The sequence below is a fragment of the Lissotriton vulgaris genome, chromosome 4_1 (genome assembly GCF_964263255.1).
Source record: "Lissotriton vulgaris chromosome 4_1, aLisVul1.2, whole genome shotgun sequence".
Taxonomy (NCBI): domain Eukaryota; kingdom Metazoa; phylum Chordata; class Amphibia; order Caudata; family Salamandridae; genus Lissotriton; species Lissotriton vulgaris.
Window position 1 is genome coordinate 672,070,894 of NC_141691.1, and position 14,496 is coordinate 672,085,389.

The window sequence follows — 14,496 nt, forward strand, 5'->3', positions numbered from 1 at the left end:
ACATCACGACTGACATCACACCTAAGGAATGTACGACAGTAAACGCTGAAACACTGCACCAGGCACAGTCCCCAACTCCATGCGGCGATTCTTCACTGCTGCATACACCGCACACCCCGCGCACCGCACACCACATTCATCCATGCCGTCTTCCATCCACAGCAACAAACCCCCCCTTCCCAACACAAATAAGAACAACTGTGCAACAAGCACGTGGTACATCCAAAGAACAACGCGCACCAAGTACGTCCGTCAAGTGAAAGAGAACCTACCAGGGCATCCCCCCCCCTCCACCCACCTGACCAACCCCGACTTGTCAGGACCCCCTGCCACCCCCCCTCCCCACACTCCATTCATCCATCCAGCCATCCAGAAAATCAGTAGCACAAGAAAACTTAACAATGGTGGGGTATTCCCGTTGGGGTGCCCACCAGAGGTGCACATTACCACCCTCTCACACTACGCCGATCCCTCAGCCGCAAGGCGAAGATACGACTCAGGCACAGTGTGGGAGAGGGTGCCCGGAGCAAAGTATTATCATCAACCATCGCCACAACAACAGTCTCAACAAGCGGATTCCCGGATTAGACCGGCAACCCACACATCCGCTCTTAACAGTTATGCCTGTGAAACCCTAGACATCAAGGGCAGCCATAGCAGCGTCAGTGCAAAGTATGTAGCTCAGCCTGTTTGCCGCTAGAAACCTGGTCAGGCGTCCTCCTCCTCTCCCGCCGAGTGGTGGCCATCCTGTCCCGCCTCGTCTTGCCGGCCAGCAGCAGCACGCTCCCTCTTGAGACGCTTCACAAAGTCTTCCGCCTGCTGCGGATTCGTGAAGAAAGTCTGCTTCGCCTGATGAGTCACCCTCAGCTTCGCAAGGTATAGCAGGGCGTAGTCCACCTGTAGGTCCCTAAGCTTTTTCTTGACCGCCAGGAATTTGCGTCGTTGCTCCTGCACCATCGGGGTGAAGTCCGGATAGATGGTGAAATTGACCCCCTCAAAGGAAAGTGAGCGGGTGGTGCGAGCCGCACGAAGAGCCGCATCACGGTCCCGATAGTTCAGGAGGCGTGCAATGATAGGGCGCGGTGCCGCGCCTGTGGCCGGACGTGGCCCAAGGGATCTGTGTGCCCGCTCCACAATAAACTGCGTGGAAAACGCCTCCGCTCCAACCGCACCAACCAAAAGCCTTTCCACATACGTCTCCATTTTCCCCACGTTTGTCGTCTCCGGCACACCTACAACGCGTATGTTGTTACGCCGACTTCTCGCCTCCAACTCCTCATTCTTGGCGGCTATTACCCTCAGTATATTGTCCATCCTCGCCAGTTGAGTGGTATGAGTGGCCGCAGTGTCGTCGTGATCCGAGATGCGCTGCTCCGCCGTGGTCAGGCGCTCCTCGTGGACATCGAGTTTTTGCACCACTGCATCCATGCGCGAGGATAGTTTGTCCACTTTGTCCACAATGGTAGCGAACCCCTGCCGCATCTCTTGCATCATCTGCTGGAAATCCGGGGCAGTGGACTGCGGACTGGCATCAGCGATAGGTGGGGGGGGGGGAATGGGAGCTCCCAGCCTCCTGCACCAAGCGAGCGCCCCTCCTAGAGGCCGCGGAGTCAAATGAAAGCTTAGGCTGCTTATTGTCCGGCTTCCCCATGGTCATGCACACACAGCCTGTAGCAGTTCCCACAGTAAGAGGAGGCGAGGGGATCCCCGGGTACAAGCCCCCGTACACCAACCAATGTTATGCGCCCAATAGAACAGGCAGCAGAGCAAAATCCAAGAGTGGGGTGCAGTAGTCGTGCAGCCACGCAGTATCGCCAGTAACTTCCAATAGTCACATCACGTTGCTGCCTCTTGGAAGGCAGGGGGCAGTTACAACGACAGCAAGCGAGGGGAGGCTGAAAGGATACAGCAGCGGTCCACCACAGCACAACACAGACAAGGGAAGGCAGCGCCGCTCACAGAGTGCGACAGGGACAATGCGCAGGCATCAGCTCCTATGCCGTTCCCCAAGGAGCAGAACAGTCCAATCCAAGACAGTATGGCACAGGAAAGCACCGTAGGGGGCACAGGTAGATAGCGCAGTCAGATGGGACTGGCACCAGTATAACCAGTACAGCGCTCCGCCGCAACCTCCAGCACGGCAGGCTCCGCCATACAGCAGCTGCTGCGACGATAATGGCGCCAAACGGAGGAAAAGGCGGTCCCCCAGTAGCGCGACCAACCAGTCCTTCTATAGACCGTATCACCAGCCACAGTCCGCCTCCGTTCGTACCTTGCAGAGCCCAAGCGTCCAGGAAATCACCACAGACGGGGGCACGAGCAGCCAGGCATGCCCCGCCACTCCCTCCTGTGTACCGGCCGTGCCTCAAATCCGGGGGTGGATCGGCGCCCCCGCCGCAGCTCCGCCACCGCAGTCCAGGGTGGCACCTGTGTCGACGCTGCACTCCCTCTGCCACCGATCACGAGCCCCCTGCACAGCAGCCAGCCACGTCCAGGCGGGCAATCTCGTAGAGTCCCTGAGGGGGAAGGGGATCAGGCCTCCACCCCACGTGTGAGGCAGCGGACCACAGTGAGCCGAGTCGCCGGGCCGCGGAGCGCCTGACTTCCAGAGCGCCCGCCAGTGAATCCTCCGGACCTCCTAACTCCGGCCAGGAACCTCCGATCGGCTCGGGAGTTGGACCGAGTGCAGTCCACTGCCTACCAAGGGAAAGTCTAGGGTCAGATTAGGGGATGGTGATGGTCAGAAGGATAAATGGCCGGATGAAAGCTCCGGGCTGCAGGAGCCTCACGGCAGTGCGGCCATGCTGCAGTGCGCCCTCTAGCACCCCCTCAGTTTTTGTGTTACAACTTCTCTTTAAATACAAGGTCGATAATCATTCTTGCGCCTTCGATGACAGGTGGGTTGAGCACAACATGGATTATTTCTGAATGGTCAGTCCCAATAAAATGTCAATTGCCACTGTATACCCATGGCCCATGCTGAGTTGATCATGAACAAGCTAGTTTGGTAGGCATCAACCAACTCTTCTGAGCTGCTAGGAAAACTTCTTAAATGTTTTCCATGAATTTCTAAACTTGTAATTGCAGCCTGTAAGAACAGATCCCATATTGACGTAATGCAAAGTGAGATAACATCCTGGTACAAATTGTACCATCGCTCATGACTGTTCCCAAGCAGGCATTAAGGTTCAATAACTAAAGCCTTTTAAAATTCATATTGATAAATAGTAAGGTATTAGGCATGATGGTAGGTAATATCTATCATACAATATACACATATGTACTACATTCAAATTACAGCAGATTACACCAATGAGGAGGTGAGAAGTAGATAATCCACTCACTGATTCCTTGAAAAAGTTCCTCGATGTTAGTGGCATTCTTGGCACTTGTTTCCACAACGATTGCGCTTATAGATTCTGCATATTCTCTGGCATCCTTCATTGTCACCTCCCTGAAAAAGTGAAAAAACACAAAATATAATGGATTGATAAATTGCAACATTTTCTAGAATCATTATTGTCCTGATTTAGAGGCTGACAGACAGAGTAAAAGGTAGTCAGGGTGGCAGATGACTTTATGTCTACCACCCTGCCTTTATTCAGCCGGACAAATTTAGAATTTATTGTGGCTCTGCAGTTAACGATATGGGTTTGTATGAACCCCCTTCACGGTGAGTCATAAAAATCCATTTAAAAGTTTGTTGCATCTTTCATTGGTGACACAGGCTTGAACAAACTTTTAAAAGTTGTAATTTTCCAAAAACAAACTTCCAAAACTAGAGTTTGTTTTGGGAAAAGTTAAAACTAATGGCCCCAACACTTCGGGATAGGACTCCCATGGTTTTGGAATCCTTTTGTTTTTTTATTTACTGTCCTTTTCTGGCAGTGATTGACACTAAACAAAACAACCATCTGACCACCCACTCTAAATAGGGTGAATGGTTGGTAGGGTTATCTCTGAAGGTCCATATTCCCTTGGGCTGTCGAAGGAAGGTTCACACAGACAGAGTACATTTTAAACCTCCTAGTTGCCCATGTACAAAATCCATTAAAAATCGGGAAAATTGCACTGGCTCCTTAATTGGACTGCAACTGGATACAAATTTAGTATTTGGAAAGGGCATGTTTTTGGTATGCCTTCCAAATACCAAATTGGTAGCTGACGGATCAATGGTTTGTGACCGACTCCCAAGTTGGAGCGGTAACTTATTCACGCAGAAAAGATGGAGTCTCCTTTGCACCCCTTCCTCTTTAAGATTTTGGGTACAACTCTCAAGAGAAGCTAGAATTGGTCCAGAACATAACTGCAGACTCTCATTAAAACTGTTACAAACAGAAAACTTCTCTTTTTTAATAGCAGCTCCTTTTCTTTAAAGGAAATTTGCCACCTTTGTTAAACTTTAATAAAAGTGATGGTGATGTGATGACCTTTGCAGTTCACCATCCCTGTGAGTGTGAGTTAGCTGCAATTTGCAACCTACCTAATGAGTATTACTTAAGTAGATTGGACCTTGACACACTTTGATTTGGAATTTTGTGAACTGACCTGTTAGTACAGACGTTGGTTCACAAAATTAGATACTGGTCGCAAAATAACTGGTTGCAAACGTGCAACAATTTTTTCTACCAGTATTCTCGGACATCTGGGCCTGTGTTCCTTCAGGGTGGTGTTACACTACTTTAATGATTGAATTCACACCCTCACAGTAACAAGCAAGCTGTGGAGGCTGAAAAAGAAAGATAATTCTTGCCCCTTTGTTTGCTGTTTTCCAAATATGCTACATGATATTGCATTAAGTCTTGTCAATCTAAATCAATGTAAATAGAGTACCATAGAATAAAAACGGATGAGGCAATAAATAGTATTGCTGTTTCAATTGGTCAACTGTTGACAAAATGATGCTTACTTATCGCAACACTGAATTAGAAGATGCACTACCACAAGTGGTAATGCCCTTACACATAAGAAAACATTTAAGACACAATTTAGAGTTTGGCAGACTAATATTCGGAACGACAATGGGGAGAACCTTTGCTCCAAGTGTGGCCGGATTATATGTATTCGATTTTGAGAAAAGACATCCTGAATACTCATAATCCCTATAAAGAAAAGATAACAGACTGGAAACGAAACATTGATGATATTCTGATCTTTTGGGAAGGACAGGATCAGTTCTTGGAATGGATTAATGAACGTGAGGCGAATTTGAAACTCACAAACACAGTTGGATGCCAGACCAATCACCTTTCTGGATGTTATGATATGCTGAAAATGGCGAATTACAAACAAAAACTTACCACAAACCTACGGATAAGGACACTTTACTAAACAGTTTTTACCCCAGGGCCTTAAGGGAGAATCTACTGTATTGCCAATGGATAATGGCTCAGGAGGAACTGCAGCATAATAGAAGACTACCACGTCCAAGCAAAAGCCTTTACAGAAAAATAAAGGGGCCAAGGCTATCCAGAGAAGATCATTAAGTCTACCCGGAAACGTACACTCTACCAAAACAGAGTCGCCCTATTGGAAGAAACCACTAGGAAGGATACTACAGTGCCATTAACATGTGTCACAACTTACAGTACTATATCGAACCAAGTGACTAAAATAACAAAATAAATATTGGTGCATATTACAGACAGGCTTAACTAGGAGAAGCCCCTGTTTTCCTTTAAAAGAGCAAGAAGCTTTAAAGATGGTCTTGTCTCAACATGCCCTAAAAATACACCTGAACTAAGGAATACAGCGTTGAACATTTGGAGATTACCCAACATGATGGGGCACTACGCTTGTGGCAATTATAGCATGTGGCACCTTACCACAACTACCAAGACTTTGAACCTTGGACCAGGCAAGACCTAGATTCTAAAAAACACACTAACTGCAACTCAATGAATGCAATATATATGATCACATGCCCTTGTCAGCTACTCTCTATAGGAATGTCATGTCACACCGGAAGGATAGCGAAGGAACACTGAAGAGACGTGCCAGAGCGAGAGCTCCTACATGTTAAAGAACTACTGCTCCCATGAGCCTCCGCTGTCTGATGTCGGTGACGTCGTCACGCGAACTGGGGCGGGGTGAAAAAAAAGGCTCTCCGGGCATCAGCTCGGAGCTGCTTACTTTATTATACAAGGAGCTTATACTGCGACGAGAGGAGGTCTGGTAAGGGTTCAATTGCACCAAACCTTCCGCGTCCTTTTTCGCAGTGCTGTTGAAAGCTCAATTTCGTTGTGGCATGGTTATGGAACCGCGTTACCTGATTAGTTGGCTCGGTTGGCTGAACCATTAAAGTCGGCTCATTGCGGAGCAATCCACTATCTGAATACCTTGTTTTCTTTGGAGTGCACAACGAGGAGGTATTCCTTCTCTGTGTTGCAGGGGGTTCTCCTTCTGGATTTATCGCAGAACATTTCCAAGGAACAGAGCCTCAGTTGTGGCAAAGGTCTTGGTAAGGGCATTCTCTCACGTTGGGGAGCCGTCACTGGTTCATGCGGAGAGAACGCCCGAATGACCGTGTGCCGGTCATTCCAGTGACTAGGTGACCCTTAAAGCAAGGAGCTTTACGTTACCGTTTCTGATAGCTATTACTTTCTGTTTTGAATGCTTCGTTTTGTACATACTCACCTGAGAAAGCCTGCACAGGTAAACTTAAGCCCTCATCAGAGGGAGACTATTTCTTATGTGAACTACGGAAAAGACTTCCTTGTCCTTTCATATTGTTTTGAGAAATGCTGAAATAGAAGGGGGCCGCTGTTCAACAGAAAGCATGGGAATAGTGTGCCGGGATCACTTCCAGTAGAGCCTGCTTTGATGCCTTGAGGTAATTTGTGTGTTTTGTTTCCTTGTGTAGTTACAGCATGGGTACCAAGAGTGAGCAGGAGGACAGCTCTTCTGCACCCCTGTCTCCGCCTTCACAATTGACACATTGGAATGTTAGGCCACTAACCTTGAAGCACTCTGATATGCTAGTGATGTTATATGATAAGTTGCTGACTACTATGCTTTTAGCTGAGCACCATGTCACGCCCTATTGGTTACATAGGTTAGGAGAAGTTATCTTTCTCTACAGGTACTGTCCCAGTTAGCGGTAATGAAAGTGGGCTCCGGGTGGGGCAAGACGTTTTCAAACTGTTGTTTGCTCATACCAGTCTTGTTCTCATTACAGGTCTCCCTCCCTGCTGTCCCCTTCCTTCCCTTCCCCCGCTTGATCACTCCATTGAGTCTGTATACATATATATATATATATATATATATATATATATATATATATATATATATATATATATATATATATATATATATATATTGCCACAGCTTCTTCTTTCTACGTTAAGTAGACCAAAAGACACGGCACAGCAACAATTGGTTTTTAGCGTTCTTTATTTACACACCAGTGCAAAAAGTAACGTGCATCAAATGGACGGTCTACGCGTTTCGGCTCCTGCCTTCCACTGGACCATAGAGTCCCTAGGTCTAGACCTTGTTTAAATAACGTGAACAGTGTAAGTACCCTCTACCATTTCCATGGTCATCTAGACCAACCCACCCAGCAACGTAAATGCATGGCCAGTACATGTTTAAAGGTATATACACTAATATGTACAATTGACGTAAAGTACCATAGTGGTGATCCAGAACTATACATTCAAAATAAAGTATTTGCACCATTATTATGTTCCATTTTACATATCAATGTCAAAAATTAATGTGAAGTACCATTGGTAAAACAGAGCCGATAATTCTAAATAAAGTATTTACAAGAATTATTTACAATCAGATCCATCTAAACATTTATGGTATTATATTATACCTTTCCATGTAAAGTACTCAAACTGAGGACTAAATTAAATCAAGGTGGATGGTGACCTAAAATTATATGACAATCAATTCGGAAAATTTACGAGAGACCAAGGTTTTTAAAGTTGCGAGATTGCTGCAGTAATCTAAATAAAGTATCATATAGACATAGAAAAAAGTCTCAGTAATGCATAGTGTCATTATCCAGGTATAGCACAACCTCTCATCTATAATTACATGCACTATTTCGACAATTTCTCCCCATGCAGCTAAACATAATTATTGTAAAGTACCAATCTTGATTTAATCCCTCATAGTGTCCTAATATTGTCATATGTTCTATAAGTCAATTTTCCCCACATTTTCTATCCTCTAGTGAAGATTTTAGGATCTGAAAAATCGATCTGTTCTGATTCCATGATATTCACAACATGTACATATTCCAGCTTCAAAAAGACGGCATTCCCAAGATTCCATAGAATTCCACACATTTAAATGACAGTATCATTAAATTGTCTCTATATCAGATCACAAATGTACATACAGTTCGGCATCCAAATTATGACCAAACGGTGCCTCAGTTCCCATGTTCAGTATCATTCGTGACTCTAAACGTCTCAATTGTTGTAATTGATCGCCACCCCGTTCCGGGAGTTTGCACAGTTTGATTCCCGAATATTTCAGAACAGTGGAGTCACTTTGATGATGTTGGGCAAAATGTGTGGCCATTGGGTAGCACGGGTCCTTGTTCTTTATCGCCCTTAGGTGTTGCAATATTCTTATATATATATATATATATATATATATATATATATATATATATATATATATATATATATATATATATATATATATATATATATATATATATTTTTTTTTTACAAACACAACAGGCGGCGCGTTCCTGCCACTTTCTTCGGCGGGCTCTTGACTGGGTCGCCGACCCACAAGTATTCAATCACCTCCTGGATACTTTCTTTTCGTAGAAAACCAGAGTCAGAGCCCCAATAGTGCGCAAAAGGGTTTATTTAGGCACAAGGAAAATTACCCTACCCGTGAGCAAGAAGTCGGCTGACTTCGAAACGCGTAGGGTAATTTTCCTTGTGCCTGAATAAACCCTTTTGCGCACCATTGGGGCTCTGACTTTGGTTTTCTACGAAAAGAAAGTATCCAGGAGGTGATTGAATATATATATATATATATATATATATATATATATATATATATATATATATATATACACAATCAGACCCTGGGGGTATCGAGAGGTGGGCCCTAGGACCCTATTGAGCAATGTACGACCCTGAGGATTCCAGGCCATGACAAGGAATGAGCAGAAGAAAAATACAGACCAGGATCTGTGAGCGAGCATCACAGTAACAGGAGATGCAAACACAAAACCACAAAGATGGTAGATCATTTTCTGAAGGAAGGCCACACAGCAGATGGCATACGCTGGGTAATAATTGAACAACTGGAGTCTAGTCAAGATAACCTAGAGTCGCCTTTTTGAAAAAGAACAGAGATGGATTTATTGTTTGTCTACACATAAAAGTGGACTAAATGAAAATATACAGTGGAATACCATCTCTGTGGGATAATTAAATTTTTTTAAGGAATCCCATGTACACATGATGAGTTTTTCCCTTTGACTGTAAAGATATCCTAGTTTCTGCCCTCTGAAAATTAAGTAGTAATCCTTCTAAACCACACCTGAGATTGCTATACATGATGGGTTTTGTTACCTGTAGTAATTATGGGACAATAAGGACCCAGCTATGGACTAGGCAAATGGACCTAATGAGAAAAGCAAGAATATGACCATCACAAAGTGAGCCGTTGTGTTTTAACAAGAATACTCCTCGGTTTAACATACTTTATTTTACACCACTTCCTGAAATTTACACCGATTACTGTGTAGCATAACACTCCCCCGTTTGTTATTTTGACATGGGTAGATTATATGGATATGCCAAATAGAAAGGACATTATAGGGTTAACCAGGGAGCTTGGAAGGCCTATCCAATTGTAAATGGTGCTTGCACTGCATTACGTCAGCCCGTGCCGAGACGTGGAAGTGCGGGGGCATCGGCCTAGCTAATTAGACCTCTGCGGCCTTGACCGCAGCCTCTTCGAGATCCCGCGCAGGGTTGCAGTAGGTACTTCGGCAGGCGGTGACAAAGTAAGTGGGTTCTTGGGAGATTTACGGGTGATTAACACATCACTTTGAAAGCGGTCAAGGGATGCTTTACAACACAACAACGCATCCAGTGACATTACGGCGGTTGACACTTTCTTTTCCTCCCCTCAGAGTGTGATTAGGCGCCACCTCCCCCCGGGATCCAGGTTTCTTGATTTTTCACAACACAATTAGGTGTAAAAATACTCCCCTCTTTTACGATTTGAAGTGTGGGCATGCTGCACGATGTTTACAATGTCATTTACAGCGCTTGTCTTACTTTGAATACAAGTTGTTAAGCGAACATACCAAGAGAGCAAGACTGCCCCTGGGGCTTTCGAATAGATTGCCTTAATCACAGTTTTTAGGTCTCGGTATGCGTAGGCTGCGCTTGCGCAGTCTCGCTGGCGAGATCTTATGTTTTCCAGAGTGGGGCTTGAACCCGCCCCTCTTCTCCATTGGCTGGCTTCCTAAAAGGAGGCCAGCCATTGGAGAAGAGGGGCGTCTGTCCATTTAAGCCCCATATTTTTGGGATTGAGAGGTGTGTTTTTCGTTTCTTTCTCTCTTCACCCCATTGGCTGTAATTTTACATTCCAGCCAATGGGAAGAGGAGAGAAAGAAAAACACGCCCCCCCCCAGTCGGAAAATGACGGGGCGTTTCTCCGAGGCATTTCTGCTTCACCTCAGAGAAACATGGTGGTGTGGAGCGATCCTCTCTTGTTGTTTTTACCGTTATATATAGCGCAAACTCAACTCGAAAGTATTGGAGCTTGTTACAAGAGCCCCGTTACACAACACAATTTTGTAGGTAGTTAAATTAGGTGAATTGCCCAGAATCACAGGCTTTTGAGCCGACGAAGAAACTAGGACCCGATTCCTCAGTTCCAAAGTCTGCAACTTAGGCAGTTACACCACATTATGTCCCGCTCTTACATTTTCCTTTAAATAATATGCTTCGTAACTGTGTGAGCACGCACATGGCTCTATTAAGTCATCTCTGAACAGGTTATTATCTCACAAAATCCAACATACTCCCATTCAAAGATGGCGACTGTAAAACCTTCTGCCGTATTCAGCACTCTCATGCCTTCGTATGTTTACCAATGCGGCAAACCGAGAGCTGTTCTGACTGCCTCCAGGTTTCCGGGTGGTGGCGTGCTCCGTCACTGGGGTGCTCCGTCCCCGCGGCCGCCCAGCACCAGCCAAGCCAGGGCGGGCACCGCCAGCATCAACGTGGCGCACAGCGGGCCCAGGCATCAGCAGAGGAGGAGCAGCAGCAGCAGGAAGTCGGCTGGTATTTTTCGCTTTTCTTACCTCTGTTCCCTGCGTGTGCGCGATTTTCTTGCCTCTGTTCCCTGCTTGTACTCGATTTTTTGCCTCTGTTCCCTGCTTGTGATCGTTTTTTCTTGCCTCTGTTCCCTGCTTGTGCTCGTTTTTTCTTGCCTCTGTTCCCTGTTTGTGATTGTTTTTAGTGCCTCTGTTCCCTGCTTGTTTTGCTTGAGTGCACGACTTGTTGTGAGGATATTTTGCAAGAAGTTCAGCGCACAAATATTGCTTGTGTTCACTAAGAATGATATGTGGCTTGTAAGAGCACAGATCATTAGTCTTGAGTGGTATAAGTTCAATGCACTCACTGAAACGATACGAGTGATGTCTTTTTGCATACAAATTTGTGAGTGTTTCAAGAGCAACGGCATGCAGTTTGAGCACATGTGTGTGATTAACTGCAAGTATTTATCCAGTTGCAGGAGGAGCATGGTGCACTTTTCACGCCCACTGCACTAGGTCTGCATCTACTGATCTTCAGTTGTTGAAAAATGTACTATGTCGATATGCATCATGAATGGATCTTTATAGTTTATCTTTTCAGATACTATAAAAAATTAGGTGTAAATGGTAAGTTACGAAACCACCTCACACACACATGCCTTAGTGAGTGTGCAATCACTTTTTGAAAGTATTGTTTCTGGCTTATACACCAATGGTACTAGAGAAAGCCACTTTGACTTATCTAGCACGCATTTTTGGCTAAAACGTGTAGACCATACTTTTGGATGTGTGAAACCACTAATTTCTCTTTTCACATCCACCGCTGTTTTTAGTCCTACCCCAGGAACCCATCATTAAACTTATCCTGATTAGGAAGGGGATGCTGGAGGCAGTTTTAAAATCTCACTCACAAATTCACTTTATCACAAAAGAAACCAGCTCCGCAGTAATCAGGCGTCATAGCACACCTAGGATGCACTCGACACCCTAGGTGGGAACTCAACGATGAAGGATGCCACCAACTACGTTAGGTTTTTTAAAAAAACTTAATGTAATTTTTCAGATAAACTACTGAATGGACATTATTTGTTGGTTGTATTTAATGGTAACTAGCTTGTGTTTTTTTGTTGGAATTATACAAATCATATACAATGATCGATTTGGTCCTTATGGACAGGAGAATATTTTCTCTTCGTGAGAGGGCTGACCGTCTAGTCATGTTTCTGTCAGACTATTCGCCTGTTATTTTTACGGTCAAGTGAGGGAGGTAGGAGGGAGTCAAAAGGGAGTGGTCACTGGAAGCTGAATGATGATCTCTTGAGGTACCCGGTAGTCAGGAGAACGAAAATTGAACAACTGTATTTTAGTATAGCTGTCCTTGATATTCTATCGTACAAAAATGTCAATGCCGAAAAACCATCAATCAATCAATCAATGACACTTATAGAGCGCGCTACATACCCGTAGGGTCTCAAGGCGCTGGGGGGTGGGGGGGGAGTGCCGCTACTGCTCGAACAGCCAGGTCTTCAGCTTCTTCCTGAAGGAGAGGTGGTCTTGGGTCAGGCGCAGGTCGGTCGGGAGGGAGTTCCAGGTCTTGGCGGCCAGGTAGGAGAAGGACCTTCCTCCTGTAGTCGCTCTTCGGATGAGGGGGACGGCGGCGAGGGCGTGGTTGGCTGATCGGAGGTGGCGTTTGGGAGCGTAGAAGTTGATCCGGCTGTTGAGGTAGCTCGGGCCTTGGTCGTGTAGGGCTTTGTGTGCGTGGGTGAGGAGGCGGAAGGTGATTCTTTTGTTGACGGGGAGCCAGTGAAGGTCTCTCAGATGTCCGGAGATGTGGCTGGTTCGTGGGATGTCGAGGATGAGTCTGGCTGAGGCGTTCTGGATCCGCTGGAGTCTCTTCTGGAGCTTGGCGGTGGTACCGGCGTAGAGGGCATTGCCGTAGTCCAGTCGGCTGGTGACGAGGGCCTGGGTGACGGTCTTCCTGGTCTCGGTGGGGATCCACCAGAAGATCTTCCGTAGCATGCGTAGGATGTTGAAGCACGCCGAGGAGACGTTGTTGACTTGCCTGGTCATGGAGAGGGAGGAGTCCAGGATGAAGCCCAGGTTGCGTGCATGGTCTGTCGGTTTGGGTGCGGTGCCCAGGGCGGGAGGCCACCAGGAGTCGTCCCAGGCGGAGGGTGAAGAGCCCAGGATGAGGACCTCCGTCTTGTCAGAGTTCAGTTTCAGGCGGCTGGTCGTCATCCACTCGGCTACCTCTTTCATCCCTTCGTGCAGGTTGGCTCTGGCGGAGGCGGGGTCGTTGGTCAGGGAGAGGATCAGCTGGGTGTCGTCGGCGTAGGAGATTATGCTGAGGTTGTGTTTGCGTGCGATGGCCGCGAGGGGGCTCATGTAGACGTTGAAGAGGGTGGGGCTCAGAGATGATCCTTGAGGGACGCCGCAGATGACTTCGGAGGCCTCTGACTTGTACGGTGGTAGGCGGACTCTCTGTGTTCTTCCGTCGAGGAAGGAGATGATCCATTCCAGCGCCTTGTCCTGGATTCCGATGTTGCTGAGGCGCTGTACTAGGGTGCGGTGGCAGACAGTGTTGAATGCCGCGGAGAGGTCTAGGAGGATGAGGGCCGCTGTTTCTCCATTGTCCATCAGGGCTCGGATGTCATCGGTGGCGGCGATGAGGGCGGTCTCGGTGCTGTGATTGGCTCGGAAGCCGGACTGTGAGGGGTCGAGGGATCCATTCGTCTCGAGGAAGGCGGCCATCTGCTTGTTGACGGTCTTCTCGATGACTTTGGCTGGAAACGGGAGGAGCGAGATGGGGCGGTAGTTCTTGAGTTCGGTGGGGTCCGCTGTTGGTTTCTTGAGTAGAGCGCTGAGTTCGGCGTGCTTCCAGCTGTCAGGGAAGGTGGCGGTGTCGAAGGATGTGTTGATGATGTCTCGCAGGTGGGGTGCGATGACAGCGTCGGCCTTGTTGAAGACGTGGTGAGGGCAGGGGTCGGTCGGTGATCCGGAGTGGATGGAGTTCATCGTGCGGATGGTGTCTTCGGTGCTGATCGGGGTCCAGGCGTGGAGGGTGGTGGTGGGGGGTGGTTGTTCGGTCATGGTGTGCGTTGGTTGGTTGTTGAAGCTGTTGTGTATGTCCGCGATCTTGTTGTGGAAGTATGAAGCGAGGGAGTTGCAGAGGTCTTGCGATGGGGTGATGTCGTTGTTTCCTGCGCTGGGGTTGGAAAGATCTTTCACGATGTTGAAGA

General features: G+C 46.9%; 1 protein-coding gene across 1 annotated transcript in view; it reads right to left on the reverse strand.

The window, feature by feature from the left end:
• The window catches only part of RAB31 (RAB31, member RAS oncogene family), a 321,603-nt gene that overhangs the window by 19,327 nt on the left and 287,780 nt on the right, over positions 1 to 14,496 (reverse strand). The window contains exon 6 of the mRNA XM_086964939.1: positions 3,345 to 3,454. Coding sequence (XP_086821065.1) covers positions 3,345 to 3,454 — 110 coding nt within the window. The remainder of the gene's footprint in view (positions 1 to 3,344; positions 3,455 to 14,496) is intronic.